The 15,063-nt window shown below is 42.3% G+C and overlaps 1 protein-coding gene across 5 annotated transcripts in view; it reads left to right on the top strand.

The window, feature by feature from the left end:
* Nucleotides 1-961: 961 nt before the first annotated feature.
* Nucleotides 962-15,063, top strand: part of RMDN2 (regulator of microtubule dynamics 2) — a 54,726-nt gene continuing 40,624 nt past the window's right edge. For 2 of the 5 annotated variants that reach the window (XM_075412710.1, XM_075412711.1), the window contains exons 1-5: nt 963-1,080; nt 1,696-2,168; nt 10,076-10,262; nt 11,226-11,328; nt 14,254-14,314. In XM_075412710.1, the coding sequence (XP_075268825.1) occupies nt 1,714-2,168; nt 10,076-10,262; nt 11,226-11,328; nt 14,254-14,314 (806 nt within the window). In that variant the 5' untranslated portion in view covers nt 963-1,080; nt 1,696-1,713. Of the gene's footprint in view, nt 1,081-1,695; nt 2,169-10,075; nt 10,263-11,225; nt 11,329-14,253; nt 14,315-15,063 lie in introns of all 5 variants that reach the window. The other 3 variants (XM_075412708.1, XM_075412706.1, XM_075412709.1) reach the window with 2 other exon arrangements.

Here is a 15,063-nt window from a genome sequence, read left to right as displayed (position 1 = left end):
AATTTGCAGTAAGACTGAAAATTCTTGAGTTCTTGGTACCTACTTAAGGTAACTTTTTTTAAAAAAACAACACTTTGTTCACTTTTTAAAGGTAATGAGTATGTTTTTTAAGAACTACATGGTGTTTCTTTTTTGCCGAGTGATATGGCTGAGGAAGATTCCAACTGTTGAGGAGCGGTTTCCTTCATTGCACAGACACAATGGTTTCCTTAATGGTTGCTTTGAGCCCTCACGCAGAAGAACAGGAGTTCTACGCTTTTAAATTCTGGCAGGGGGTTGTGCAGGGACACCCTCCAGAGGCCTGCAGGAAGGCGAGTGGGCAGCGCAGGTTGTCTGCGATGATCCTTCTTCCAGCCAAGGCCAGAAACAGGGGGCAGATCCGGACAGAAACACTGTCCTGCAGGAGAAAGAGGGGTCTGTGAGCGTCACCGGTCGCAGTGATGTCTCAGGTGGGACGCGGGAGCAATACCTCCCGCGCCCTGTAAAACCCAAGCTGCTCCGTGACTTTGGGCAAGCTGTAACAGACTTTGGTGGAATCAGCCTCGGCCCTTAGCTGGCTGAAATCGCAAGCAGGCTTTTGTGCCAGGACTGCTCCTCTTCCTGGCCACCGGGCAGGGGTTCTCCGGGCCTCCGCAGCTTCAGGTCTCCCCTGATGCAGCGGAAATACTGTTTCTCTAGGGTCTGCGAGTAGCAAAGGTGAAGTTAGTGAAAGCAAGGCTGGAGAGAGACCCGTGAACAGGCACATTCGCCCTGGAACAGCGCCTTCGCGCCCTGCGTGGGGCAGGTGCAGCAGCCGCGCTCCGGCGACACCGCCCGCCGGCACCCCGACAGCTGTGGCCCAGCCGGGCCGGAGGTGGCTCGCTCCGCCCGCCCGCCCCGGGGCTGCCAGGACGGCGGGGCGGGCCCGGCCCGGCCCGGCCCAGCGCCCTCCTCGGCAGGGCAGCGGCCCGTCACCCTGGCGGCGGCGGAGGCCCGTCCCCCTCGATCCGGGTATCGCCGCCCCCGGTGCCGCGGCGGGAGAGCTGCGGGGCCGCGCGGCGCCGCGCCTGGGTCGGACCCCCTCCCGCTCCCGGCCCGGCGGTACGTAACGGGGCGGCGCCGGGCCCGGGGCTGGCGCTGCCGGGGCGGCCCGGGCCGGGGCAGCCCGCGGGACGGGCAGACCCCCGCGGGGAGGTGGCGGCGGGGCTCCGGCAGCCCTTGGCGCGGCGGGGCCGGGGCGGCGGCGAGGCACCCCGGGGGGGGGGGGGGGGGGAGTCGAGCGGGCCGGCTGCGGCCTGGCAGCCGGGCGTCCGCCGCGCTGCAGCTGCGGGGAAGCCGGCTGCGTGAGTTCTGACAACAAAAACACGCCGAGGGGGGGAAAGGTTAAAGGCGAAGGCTGCGGTCCCGCACACGTGCGGAAGTGTGGTGGGTGTCCCGTCCCCCCCCCCGCCCTGGTGGTGCTGTCCCGGCGCGTGGCCGTGCGGTGCCGAACCCGCTGGAGCCGCGCAGTGACTCCGTGTCTGCCGCACGCCCCGGTCGTTCCAGCCCTGACGCTGCTGCAGCTTAAACGCAAAGCAAGTCGTTCGTGGGGAGTGGGAACGTCATGGAATGGTAGAATCACAGAATGGTAGGGGTTGGAAGGGACCTCTGTGGGTCATCTAGTCCAACCCTCCTGCCGAAGCATCTTTAACTCCCGCTGTTGTTGTTGTCTGACAGTTTTAGGAGAGTGCAGAAATGTCTCCCTTCGAAAATAAAGGACTGATAATGGGCATAATGGCGGGGACTGCTGGAATAAGCCTGATGCTGATTTGGTACCGTAAGATCCGAAAACCCGGAGCGGCTGTGCGTATACCTGTGTTCCTAGATGTAGGTAGCAGGCTCAATTCTGTGGGCTTGCAAAATGAAGCTCCTGATGAGCAAGGAGTGGTCATGGTTTTACACGGAAGGCAACTGCAGATACTAGAAAAACTGAATGGCTTGTTAGTAAGTGTGGATGAACTGAAGAGAGAGGTGAAATTTCTGAAAGAAGCTATTCCAAAGCTTGAAGAGCTTGTTCGAAACGAGCTTCAAGGGAAGGGAGGTGTTCAGAGAGTTAGCCCCTCGCACAGAGCAACGAAACGGAGAAAAGCTGAGACAGCTTCTGGTGCAACAGAAACTACCAGCTCTGAGGAGGCCGAAAGTGAAGGAGGGTGAGTCAATATGTTTTGTATGTACTACAGTACACATACAGTGCAAATTGCATCATTACCTATGTGAAACTTTGTATTGTAAACAGGAACCCTTTTAAAGTTTATGAATATTATTTATTTCTCTAAGGGGAAAAAAACACCCAAAATTCAGATTAGTAATGTGTAGATCAGACAAAACTCTGGGTGACCATCTCTGAATCTGCGCTACAGCTGAAGCTGGCTGAACACCAAGCATGGTGGAGATGTTTAAGGGTGCTTTCGGTAACAACCTGATGCAGTATTGCTACATAGCTATGCAATGAGAGGCAAAGTTCAGAATTAAGGTGTGATTTTAATAGTGCTTCTAGTAAGAAAGTAGTCTTGTCTTGTGTTTCTGACAGAGTTTGTTCAAACTGTACAAATGCTCTTGTGCTTTTTGATAATTGTCTTATGTGGGCCTGAAAGATGAGTTATTACAGTGTTCTGCCTAAAGGTATTAAGTGCTATAGAAATGATGTTCAGATGCAATACATACAAATGGCAGTATGTGTATATATATTTGCTGTTGTATATGTTTTCTGGTGGCTTAAAATGTAATCATGAGGAATTTAGACTACTGACCCAGTAAAGGGGTCAAAGGCAGAAAGTTCCTAGTTTTGATCACATCTTGTAGTCCCATTGTGGTTAATGGGATCTTCTATACGTGTGAGTTGAGGAACATGCTGAAGGATCAGATGTACCTGGAGTCCAGGAGAGGGACTTTTGTCTTTTGTTTTGTTACCTAATATACCCCCCAGTAGTAATGTAAAAATGGTGATGACATTACTCTCCTGTAATTGCAACTTTGGTTGGATATAATCACATTAGACACTTGTATGCAATTTAATAAGGCTATGTTTATAGCAACTGAGCATTTTTGACCCATCTCTTCAGTGTGTTGTACATACCTGTGTAGGCAGTGTTATGTCTGTAAATTGCCTATCTTAAGTCACTTTTTCTTCTTTAAAGATGTATTAATTAACTACGATATTTTGAAGACAGCAACATACTGCATATAATAATTAATGGAATCCTACTTTTGAAGAGTCCCTCCAAATTTATTTTCAGTCCCTGTGGGCAGAATTTCTTGTTCTGTTACGTCCCAGCCTACAGGCTTCACAAGTCTTATATTTTGATACTGTATTTTGAGACCTGCCAGTTCTATTATGAACCAGTTCTTTATTTTAAGTATTCAGTATTGGCAGGGATGTTCAAACACATTCCCCCTTCACATGGTGTAGAAACATCTCAGTTCTGTTAGTTTCTCAGGTTGTTTTAATCCATTAGTTGGTTTGCAGAGGCCTTAGTGTTATGCATAAAATATTTGGAGATGTAGATAAAGCTAAAGGACCAGTTTGTGAATAATCAGGTTCACAGACGCAACGTTGGGGTTATTCCTCACCTAGCGTTTGAGAAGGTCCTGTATTCTGGTCGGGAGAGAGGCGATGCTGTTTGGGAACTGGCCAAGAAAACTTGCCTGTTCAGGTTCTTCTGTGTGACTCTGAGATGATCCAATACAAGTGATGATAGAGTGCAAGGGCTTTGAATGTGTCCTTAAGAAAGGCCTTCTCTGACAAATATTTGTATATAGTCAGAAGGAACGAAGATAATTCAAGGTTATAGATAGCATTAGTCATTTGGGTATATGTTTTGCCAATGCTATTTTTTAATCCCTTTTGAAAAGAGGTGGATTTTTCCTACTAACACCTTGTACATGATGTGCTTGTTTTGCATATCTTATCTAAATTTAAGATAATTTTATTTTACTTCAGTAATTTTCTTTTTGCATTTTTTCCTTCCTCTTGCAAGTGGAAATATGTTGTTAATGTGTGTACAATTGCAATGTATATAGCTTTTTCTGAGGTCTTATGTGACCTTAGTGACTGTGGTGCATGTTCTATGAGAGTCTGCCATGAGAGACAGTAACAATACATATTTTTCTTCCAGTTAATGTGCATCACCACTTCATGTGCTGTAGGTGTAACACCATGTGCATTGTTTTACGCTGTTTTGTGGTGAATTCTACACACAGCAATGCATTCAGTTGCTAGTTTGTGCACTAGAGAACAAATTTTTCCTTTTGCTACAGATTTAAACATTTTTTCACTGTCTGTATTCTATCTAAAGCACATGCAGTGTGTTTCACTGCCTCAGCAATATTTTCATGATCTAGAAGATAGGATTTTGCTTGTATTAAGCAATTCTGGTTTTAACCAACAAATGGGTAGATGCTGGGAGTTGACAGATGAAGTAAGCTGAAGAGCTTTATGGACTTGTTCTGGATGATTTCATTCCTTTTAGACTTGTAAACTTCTTGCAGAACATCTTCTAATACTGCCTTTTTTCCATAAAATATATGAAGCTGGCGATCTTTGATACGATCCTCACTGCTTTGAGCTGCTCTGTTAATGTTTTCAGTGTCACTGTTGGTATTCAACACCTTGGGAAGAGAAGCTTTCTATTTTGCCTTTCAAAAATCATATATATCTGTAAGTGGAAAATTACTGCATGCTTATTAATAAATCAGGTGTTTTTTACACAATAACAGATAGCCTGAATGGAAGGTACACTGAATGAATGGGACATTGATTGAATGCTAAAGAGCCTACAGTTTCTAGCTTGTGCTTTTTTGTATTCTATTCTTAATAGTTTGTTTCAGTTTCCATTATTTACTAGTGAAAATCTCAACCTTTAACATTTGAGAATGTGTAACAAACACTCATTCATTTAGAAATGCAATAAATCCATCCTGGGATGGAGAGTGTCACGCAATTCTCCTCTTTGTGATTTTAAAGCTGTTTCCTTGCTGATACATCAGTGATGAGCCTTTGACATCCGTGTCGTGTTTGGCACCAGTCTTCAGCTAGCCTGGCATCCCAGCTTTTCAAGTTACATTTGGCATCAGTCACCAGAAAGATTCACTGCAGTAAATCCTTTTCCTAGCTATGTTTTATTTATCATTCTTCCTTTAAATAGTTTAAATATTCATCAGGAAGAAACATTACCCTTGCCTTCTTCTCAGTATCACTACACTTACCATTTCTTCATTTCTTCATCTGTTTTTGCTGCCCCTTTGTTTTCAGTGCGACCCTCAGTTGACCTAAGAAACTGGTTTGCCAAACTTTTCCTCGAAGTCCGCTTATGATTACTGACAGATATGCACTCTACTGGGTCATGCAGTGCCAATTTGATCCAGATCTGTCTGTGACATACCATCACCTTGCTATTGAATTAGCTGGAGCGGATGAGCTTGTTTTTTTTTTTAAGTTAGCAGGGAGACAACAGATATTTGATCTGTCTAAAAGCTGAAGTGTTGTGAACAGATGATACTTGATTAGGCTCAGTGTCTGCCAGTTTACAGGCAATCCAACACAGTTTTTGAACCAGCAAGGTGAGTTTTTACCACAGTGGCATTTTATACCATGTAGCTCAGTTTTTTCTTAATGCAGTCCCAGGTGCCTGGATTTACTGAACAGCTTAACCACAGTGTGGTGAGTCTCCAGCAGTTTCCATTTGTTCTTTGAACTTTGAACAGTCCTTTGTGATCCACCTGAGTCCTGTTGGTTGATCATTGCTCCTCACATTCTTACCACTGTTTTTCTCTTTTAGATAAAATCTGTTGGTAATAAAGGTGAAAACAAGTTGGCACTAACTGTAGACATTTTTAAAGTTCTTCCATTTTCTCAAATATTGGTCAATGTGTTTACCACGTGTAAATACTCACTTTTCTGTTTATTGTCTGATAAAACCTCTTGCAGGAAAATACAGGTAAAAATGTAGATGTCAGTGTTGTTATACAAAATAACTTGTAAAACAAACCAAATGACTCTTCCTCATTTTTTGCTAATTTCCCTTTTGGATTAGTGTCATCAGCCCTTACACTCTTGGAGTTTTTAAACTGTGTTAAAAAGAATCTCCACTTCTGTTTGTGTTAGTACTGATTTGGTATTTTTATAGTATTATTCTTCATAACATGCTTTTCTAGAATGAGTAGGTGCTTAAGCCTGCTAACTGCTTTGTTGAAGTCAGTTATCAAGCTCTTCTTATTGTAGTTTTATATCAGTAATATCTGTTAGACTCTTATTTTGTCCTTGTGTAGCTGGAAGGATTTCCTATCTTGTAATAAAACTGGCTTCAGTTCAAATTGGTGAAGTACAGCCTACCCAAGTTGTTAGGAAAAATCCTAGCTGTTTATTTTTTAGAAGTCTGTATTGCCTTCTTAATATGTTATGTTTTCAAGCATAAAAGATTTCAGCTACAATAAGGATCGAACAGAGTGCTAGTAAGAAAGTGAATGTCATCAGAAACGAAACAGAAAAACGTTCTTTATGCCTAGTTTGCCACAATGTTTGAAGTGATATTTAGTGTTTTATACTTGATTAAATTACCTTGCTGTCATTTTACCCCCATGACTCCTGAGCAATGTAGGAGTTTGCCTGGGGTGCGTGACTTGTGAGATGGGAACTCATCACAAATAAGTCATGAAGCACTTGGCTGTCACCTTGGTGCTTTTCCTGGGGAAAATGCTGGGAGGTAGCAATGTCAGCTCTGGAGCCAAAGAAGAAGAGGAGAGGAAGAGAGGAGCCTCTGAAGGCACTATGAAGTTACTTTTCTGAGGAAAGGAATGAAAAATTTAGAGGAATGCTGATGCATCTCGGGGGCAACTAGCATGCCCAATCTTGAGCACTAGCAATTATTTGCAGTCCCTTGGAAATTTTGGTATCGGGACATTTAATTTCTGGCCTTCCCATGAAAAAAACCTATTCACTTCAAACCAAATTTGGAGAAGATTTTAAACATTTTGTTTCTTTCGTTTGAGAATGGCATTCTTCTCTGCTGGTTGTGTAGAAACTTCTGCCCCTTAGTGTAGCTCAGTGTCTGCTCACCTATGTCAGCAGGCACAAAGTTGTATGGTTTGTTGCAGTCGCTAAGAATAACTGGCTTTGCCTTACACTGAAGAAAGTGATTTCCTGTTGTGTTTTTCACTTCCCACAGGTTGTTTTGTAGATATTGTTTTGCCGCCTTTAAAGCATATAATCAACAAGTAAATTGAAATTTATGGCATTCTCATGAAGGTTTGATGGTTTGCTCTACATTTAATTTCTTTGAGGATTCATAAAACAGATAAATAGAGGAGGTAGGAGAGAATTTCCCAAGACAGTGGAGGTGATAGGGAGTGGGAAAGACCTGGCCTTTCTGCTGTTTCTCAGCACAAATGTGGCCTGGAGATCATGTTTCTAAAGGAGAGGTGGAATGAGGAAAGGTTTTCAGTATGGTCTGATCTTAAAAAATTATTCCAAGCTTCCCAGGACTGCACCCCATGGAAGTGACCCACGCTGGGACAGTTTGTGAAGAACTGCAGCCTGTAGGAAGGACTCACGCTGGAGCAGTTTGTGGAGGACTGTCTCCCGTGGGAGGGAGCCCACAGTGGAGCAGGGGCAGAGTGTGAGGAGTCCTCCCCCTGAGGAGGAAGGAGCAGCAGAGACAACGTGTGATGAACTGACTGCAACCCCCATTCCCTGTCCCCCTGTGTCACTCTGGGGGAGAAGGGAGAGAAAATCGGGGGTGAAGTGATCTCTCCCTGTCCTTAGCTTGAACCACGAGCCTTTCATTGTATTTTTTCTCCCCTGTCCAGCAGAGGAGGGGGACTGATAGAGTGGCTTTGGTGGGCACCTGGCCTCCAGCCAGGCTAAACCATGACACTGCTTATGGGTTCACATCATCTGTTCGATAGTGACCTGCTTCACATTTCCTCCATGTGAGTCTCTCAGTGAATATTGTCATGTGACTCACCTAATGTTGTATGAATTTGCTGTTTAGCCAAGACAGTTTAATACAGTGCTGCTGGAAATCTCTGATGGGCTTGTTTGGAGTGACAGGGCTTGGCTGTCACCTTGGCCTTTATTTTTTTTGCTAGGATAGTGACAGTTTCTAATAATCAATTATGTCTGTTTTCTAACATTGCAACAGTAGTGATCACAGAAATTTTAGCAGATGTTTATGCAGTGAAGAGAAAAATGACAACATGAATATTGACTTCCAAACACTGATTCCTTACATTCATATCTACCTGCTTAGGCAGCATTTGATGCAGTGCCCAAATTCTTGTAACTGAGGAGTGTTATGGTTGCAGTGTTGTGTGGGGATTTGAAATTGAATTTATTGCTTAGTTGTTGCTACTTTATATTATTTGGCACCCTTATTTTACGTTGATAATTGCACAAACCCTCAGTGCATTTATCTTTTAGCTGGGGGGGAGTGTCCCAACCATGGGAGGAAAGGTATTTTCCAAACCTACTTCACATCACGGGATTATGTATTGGAGCTAAAAGACCGCCCACCTCCCACCAAACCCCTTGCACTTTTGGTCAAGTTAGTACTCTTAAAAATGCAGCCTATATATGATGTAGCTCTGCACCCACTTCAAAACAACTGTGGAAGAACAAGCTACTGTGTTTTAAAAGATACTTCAGGAAACAAAAATAAATGCTTGGTGACTTACAGATAAAGACTTTGCTGGATACAACACAGGATGTGTCATCAACTTCAGCATCATCAAAATTATGTAAAACAAATCTGTAGGAAACTATGAAGTTTCCCATCTCTGCTCTGCTCCATATTGTTTTTCAGTTTGAACATGTACACGTGGTTTATGTGTGTGTTGTTTTATCCAAATGTATTTTTGACTCCTCTTTCCCATATTACTAGGTTGATTTTGTGAAACTGTCATGCCATATCTAGCACTTCTGTAGCTTGATAAGCAGTTGTATTTGTGCTGTAAGAGTATCTGCCTGTGTTTTAGTTCTGATCACTTCTGAAAGCAACGTATTAAAACCAGAATATTTAAAAGCTGTGATAATTAACCTTCATTTATATTGTTAACATTCTGTACTGGTTTTATTTCTGGAAAAAAATAGATTTTATATATTTTGACTGTCATGGTGTACTTCAATTATTCAGTTAATGTGTATAGTACATTTCATGCTTTTTCTGCTTATAGTTACCATTTTAAAAATCTCTGAACCTGGTACCTAATACTTTTACATTATTGTTTCTCATCAGAACAATTTTTTCAGAAGCAGAAATGCAGAAAATTAGGCTTTTCTGTCCATTTTTAGTACATAAGCAAAAAGCTACTGATTAAAAATAATGCTGGTCAGATGCTCATATATGAATGCTCCTATAGGAAATATAATGTATGCTCAGCACTTTGGTCAGTAAGGGCACCCGCTTTTCTCTGCGTGGTATTTATGGCTTTTGTAAATAGTTCTTTGTCCTTGATTGCCTAGTGCTGAGTACTTGTGCACTAAGCACAATGAATTAATGTAAGCTCTTTCCCAGTTTCAGATATTCTGACCTTCAGAATGTTCGAAAGAGATAAGTAAAGGAATTGATAACAGTGATGTTATTGCTTATATTTAGATCTTATAAGTGTTTAACAAAGCATTGTGTAAGTGATTCTTATAGCGTTAATGTTTTGGTTAGCAAGCTCATTCCTATTTCAAAAAATCGGGAAATGGAGGTAAAGAGTTGAAGAGGCCTATTCAGGGTTACAGAGCATGTCTTAATACACATGAATGATTTAAAGTGTTCTGCATTTGAAACACAAGGATACATGTGTTTCTAATATGTGTCTGTGTTTTTTTTAATACAGTATTAGGCAGTAGGACAGTGTAATTACTTGCCTGTTATGTTTGGAATATGATTGTGCTGTCCCTTTGAAGATAATGGTTTTGTAGCAATAATAATAATGAGCTTGATACTAGGAAATAACATCCTTCAAAGTTAGAGAACCGGAAGAAATTGTGCTCCAGAATTTTTGCGTTTCAATTTAACTGTGCTTTACCAATATTTTTGGAAGTTATGGTTATTATTTTCTGTTATTTTAGTTATCTTACAGCTCATACTGACTCTGAAGGAGACTCCGATGAAGAAAAGGGATGTATGAAATCACCCGATGCCATTGTGAAATCAGAAGAGTTAGTTAATCTTCTACAGCAGGTGGACAATTTGCACAAAGGTTCAGAGGATGATAAAAAGGAGGGCTTCAGACTGCTGCTTGAGAAAGATGACAAGGTATTAATGGGTAAACTTAATATTATATTGCTATTAACTTAGGCTTTGCACCGCTTTTGAGAACTTCCTTAATACAAGCATTAAAATGCACACAGGAATGGAAGATGAAATTTCATGCATATTTTTAAAATACAGTGAAAAACAAGTATTTCAAGGTGGTGTCAATATTCATGTTGAGTGAGCATAGAAGTTTTATTATTTTATGTCCCATCTAGGCTCAATAACTTTGAGGCTTTGTTTGATGTGTGTATTCTTGCATGCGACAAAGAAAGATCATGGGCTTTTTTCGACGCCAATGATACTTACTTTTACTGGTTTTAGAATGGTCTATGTGAGAAAGTCCTATGGAATTAAGTAGTAACCAGACCAAGTGTGCTCAAGAAATCAAACTACAAGCCTGTAATCTGCTTACACCTTTCTGGTATAGTTCATGTGAATTTTTCTTGGACTTCACTGGGCACACGTGTAACACCAGATAAAATTTCAAAATGGTTTGATGTGCAGTGCTAAATTCAGTGTATCAGCTGCTTCTGATTTGGCAAACATTAGTTTTGATTGTATTTTCATTTACATATAGAAATTCCCAGGAAGGTAGATCAGATACTGATTGTAAGTGAGTGTGGTGCTTATGGCATACCTAAAGAAAGTATATATCACATCATTCAGGGATCTGTTTTGATTTACTGGATTACCTTTTTATTTTTTTGTAATAAAAGAAATTTAAAACTAGTGTATGAAATAAAACCTCTTGAGACAGCCCAGGGTATTTCCAAAAACTGTCTTCTCCTTTGATTGTGAAAAATTTGTCATCCAGCCCTCACAGAAACTAAAAGTAGTATAGAAAGATGCAAAATAACCAAAGATTTATGCCGTGTTCCAATAACCTGCTTTAAGTGTTGTGAAAGGAGGCTGTTTAAATCACATTCTGATCAGTTTAATTACCCAGCTGTCCTCTACTTTCAGTATGAAAACTGTGTGGACTTTCTTTGGAGAGTTGCACGTGCTTATGGAGATCTGTTTGAGATAACTACTGATGCTGAGGAGAAGAGAAAATACGTTACTGATGGTAAGCAGCGGGAAAATGTTTATGTAGAATGCCATGTGAATGTGGTGAAACATGCTTTGAGCTTTGGTTAAGTTTTCCAATCCAAGGAATTTCCATCCCAATAAATGGGAGCATTTGTACTGCAATAGTAATGTTTTGCACTACAAAGTGCCACAGTATACAAGTTCAGTCCGTTGTTTCCTCACTGGAGAGATCCAAAATTGATGAAGAAGTAGTATCATGGGTCACAGTTGAAGGCTGTTGACTCACAGAATCACAGAATCACAGAATGGTAGGGGTTGGAAGGCACTCTGTGGGTCATCCAGTCCAACCCCCCTGCGGAAGCAGGGTCACCTAGAGCAGGCTGCACAGGGCCTTGTCCAGGTGGGGCTTGAATATCTCCAAAGAAGGAAACTCCACAACCTCCCTGGGCAGCCTGTTCCAGTGCTCCATCACCCTCAGAGGGAAGAAGTTCTTCCTCATGTTCAGACGGAACTTCCTGTGCCTCAGTTTGTGCCCATTGTCCCTTGTCCTGTCGCTGGGCACCACTGAAAAGAGTCTGGCCCCATCCTCCTGACACCCACCCTTGAGATATTTGTAAGCATATATTAGGTCCCCTCTCAGCCTTCTCTTCTTCAGGCTGAACAAGCCCAGCTCCCTCAGCCTCCCCTCGTAGGAGAGATGCTCCAGTCCCCTCACCATCCTCGTAGCCCTCCGCTGGACTCTCTCCAGCAGCTCCTCATCTTTCTTGAAGTGAGGAGCCCAGAACTGGACACAGTACTCCAGATGGGGCCTCACCAGGGCAGTGTAGAGGGGAAGGAGAACCTCCCTGGACCTACTGGCCACACTCCTCCTAATGCATCCCAGGATCCCACTGGATTTCTTGGCAACCAGGGCACACTGCTGGCTCATGGTCAACCTGTCGTCCACCAGGACACCCAGGTCCCTCTCCACAGAGCTGCTCTCCAGCAGGTCCGCCCCAGCCTGCACTGGTGCCTGGGGTTGTTCCTCCCCAGGTGCAGGACCCTGCACTTGCCCTTGTTGAACCTCATCAGGTTCCTCTCTGCCAACTTTCCAGCCTGCCCAGGTCTCTCTGAATGGCAGCACAGCCTTCTGGTGTATCGACCACCCCTCTGAATAGTGCTTTGAAGTACTGTATTTTGTTGAGAATCAGACGGATACCGAATGTGAAAAAAGACAGATGCTGCCAGTGTAGTTTCATAATTGCACCTCTGGGTGAGCAAGAGGAATAAATAAATACCAACGCAAAGTCAAGGTTTGTTTTTCTACTTTGCTGTGGCAAAGGAGCGTTCCTGCATATCAGCAGCCTCTTTTGTGGTTATGATGGTAGTGAAACTTTGTGAAGCTGGAAAAAACTGTTGACCAGAAACAGAAGTCATGTGTGACAGTTGATTTTGCTTCCAGGCATCTCTCCCCATGTGTCCTGTTTGACACCTTAGCCTCAACAAGGTTCTGATTTTCTTCTTCATAGCACTTTTTGGCTTTTAAAAGCACTGCCCTTGCTTTCACTGTCTGGGTGCATATTGGCTAGAGTTACAGTTTACATTTTGCTTTTCGTTTTGGGCCTTCTTCGCTTTATTACAATAAAACCTACATCTTTTCGACCTCTGTCACTCTCCTCTGTTAAACACACTGTTCTTGCCATAATCCTTTTTGCCTGTAACTGGGAATGCTTCTCTCTCTCTGCTTTGTTTCTCCATTGCCTCTCCCTTTTTTGCTGCACCAAGGTCAGATTTTATAAGTGTACTCCAAGTTCAGGTTATTTTGTCTTTTGTGACTCTTTTCCCATTTTCTACTTTTTGTTCTGTCAGCAGTGACATCACTGACAAAGCAGTTTTGGCTGCTCTTTGTCATCCTGAAAGGCAGTGTCATGCGTTTGTGCGGTCATTACCTATTCCATACCTCAGCTTGTCCAAGGTCCTTGTCCCTATCCTTTTGTCGTCTAAATACTCATGAAGACTTGCACTGTCTTAGCTACTTAATTGATACGGTCTTTGCTTTAGTAGCGACTTGGCCTCTTTGTATGGAAATCACCCAGTGCAGTGAGGATTATGACACAAACTAAATTACAACAGTAAACTCTGTTGTTGGTTCTTTTGCTTTTACCAGTGACTACATGTAGCCTCAGTTGATGAAAGATAATGGCATAGCAAAAGACAGGGAGAGATAAAGAATGATGGAATGAAATTGGGTCTTAGGTGTTGAGTAACCAGCCTAGTTTGGCTCATTCTCATGAAGTGGTGGGTGGCAGCAGCCTTTTTCATCTCAGTTTTTGGAAGTGATGCAGAGGGATTGAGACTGCAGGGGAGCTGGCAGAAGTTTCGTGGGGTTTTTTTCATTCCACTGGGTTGGAGGACTGTGTATGCTGTTCTTTGTTTTTATGAAGTTAACTTGCAATACGGAAATGTCAGTGTGGCTTAATTGGTTGCAGCTGAGACTTTGCAAACAGCAAGCATCTCATCTGAGCTTCTTACTGGGAGCGTGGGTTTGATCAAATCACCTACTGTCATCTTCATTCAATTAAAAGTGGAACTTAATGGAAGTCTTTGTGCTGAAAAGAAATTTCAGCTAGTTCATTCCTGTACCCAAGGCAGGAAAAGGCTTCTCTAACCTGCTTTTAGGTGTCTTCAGTCTTACAGACAACCTGGCCTCCTTTGGCAGTCCAGTCCAATCCTTCCCTGATTTAGCTGCACCTGAATTGGATTTTAAGAGAAAATACTAAAATTGTACGCTTATTTATATGCACATATTTACATATGTATGGATGGATATGTAAGTGACGTAAAGCTGGGGTGTTACATTGTCCATCTAAGTATTTACAAGAGCAGAAAGCAATTTTTTCATTGCAGCTAGAGTATGTCAGGTTGCTTCATTCTTGGGACTTGACTACAATAAATCCTTAAATATAATGTATTCCATTTACAGGAAAGATTAAAGCTGAAAAGGCGGTTCAGCTGGATGCCAGCAGTGCCGAGAGTCACCAGTGGTAAGTTTGAGAAAGAGTACATTTTTGCAGAGTTACATGTATTTATAAGATCCAACAAAAAAAGCCCAACTGTCTTTGGCTCTAAGTAGTGCGCACAGCAAGTTACATTTATCATGCTGCAGTTTGACATCAGTTTCCTAAATTAATCATTAATATCTTTTCATAGTTTTATGGAACTCTGTTATCATCAGTTGCAGCTAAAAATTACATTGAAGTATTCTGTGAAGCATTTACTATAGCATGTGAAACAACTCAATAACCATACCTCTGTACGTACCATGAAATGTAGACGTATTTGCTTAAACCAGTATATTATAGCTCAGAGAAGCCATAGTTTTCCATTTACCCTCTCTTTCAACACTTCGCAAAACAAAGTAATGTGACCTAATATTTTGTCCTTTCTTTGACGTGTTATAATCTAAATTCTAATAATTAAAATAGACAGAGAGGACTATGGAAGTTTCAATTAACTTCTCAATTTTTGTTTTATCATATAATTTTTCTCCAAGCTTGGCACTTGGATTAATTTTGTAGACCTTACCGGGACTAACAAACTCTTTGCAAATGTAAATGTTTTTTATCAAATCAACATTAGCAGGTAAAAGACAGTTGTGCTAAGTTCTAGCAGTAGTTCCTCACCTTAATATTTTATTAACCAGTGTTACTGAGCTCCTGGTTTCTTTTCTAATATTGTTAGCTTTTCCTTTCTCTTTTGGTTTCGATGTTCTTCATTAATACTGTCCCTACAC

Source organism: Opisthocomus hoazin, chromosome 2, assembly GCF_030867145.1.
Source record: "Opisthocomus hoazin isolate bOpiHoa1 chromosome 2, bOpiHoa1.hap1, whole genome shotgun sequence".
Classification (NCBI taxonomy): domain Eukaryota; kingdom Metazoa; phylum Chordata; class Aves; order Opisthocomiformes; family Opisthocomidae; genus Opisthocomus; species Opisthocomus hoazin.
Note: the sequence above shows the minus strand (reverse complement) of the source record. Positions and strands in the feature narration are given on the sequence as shown.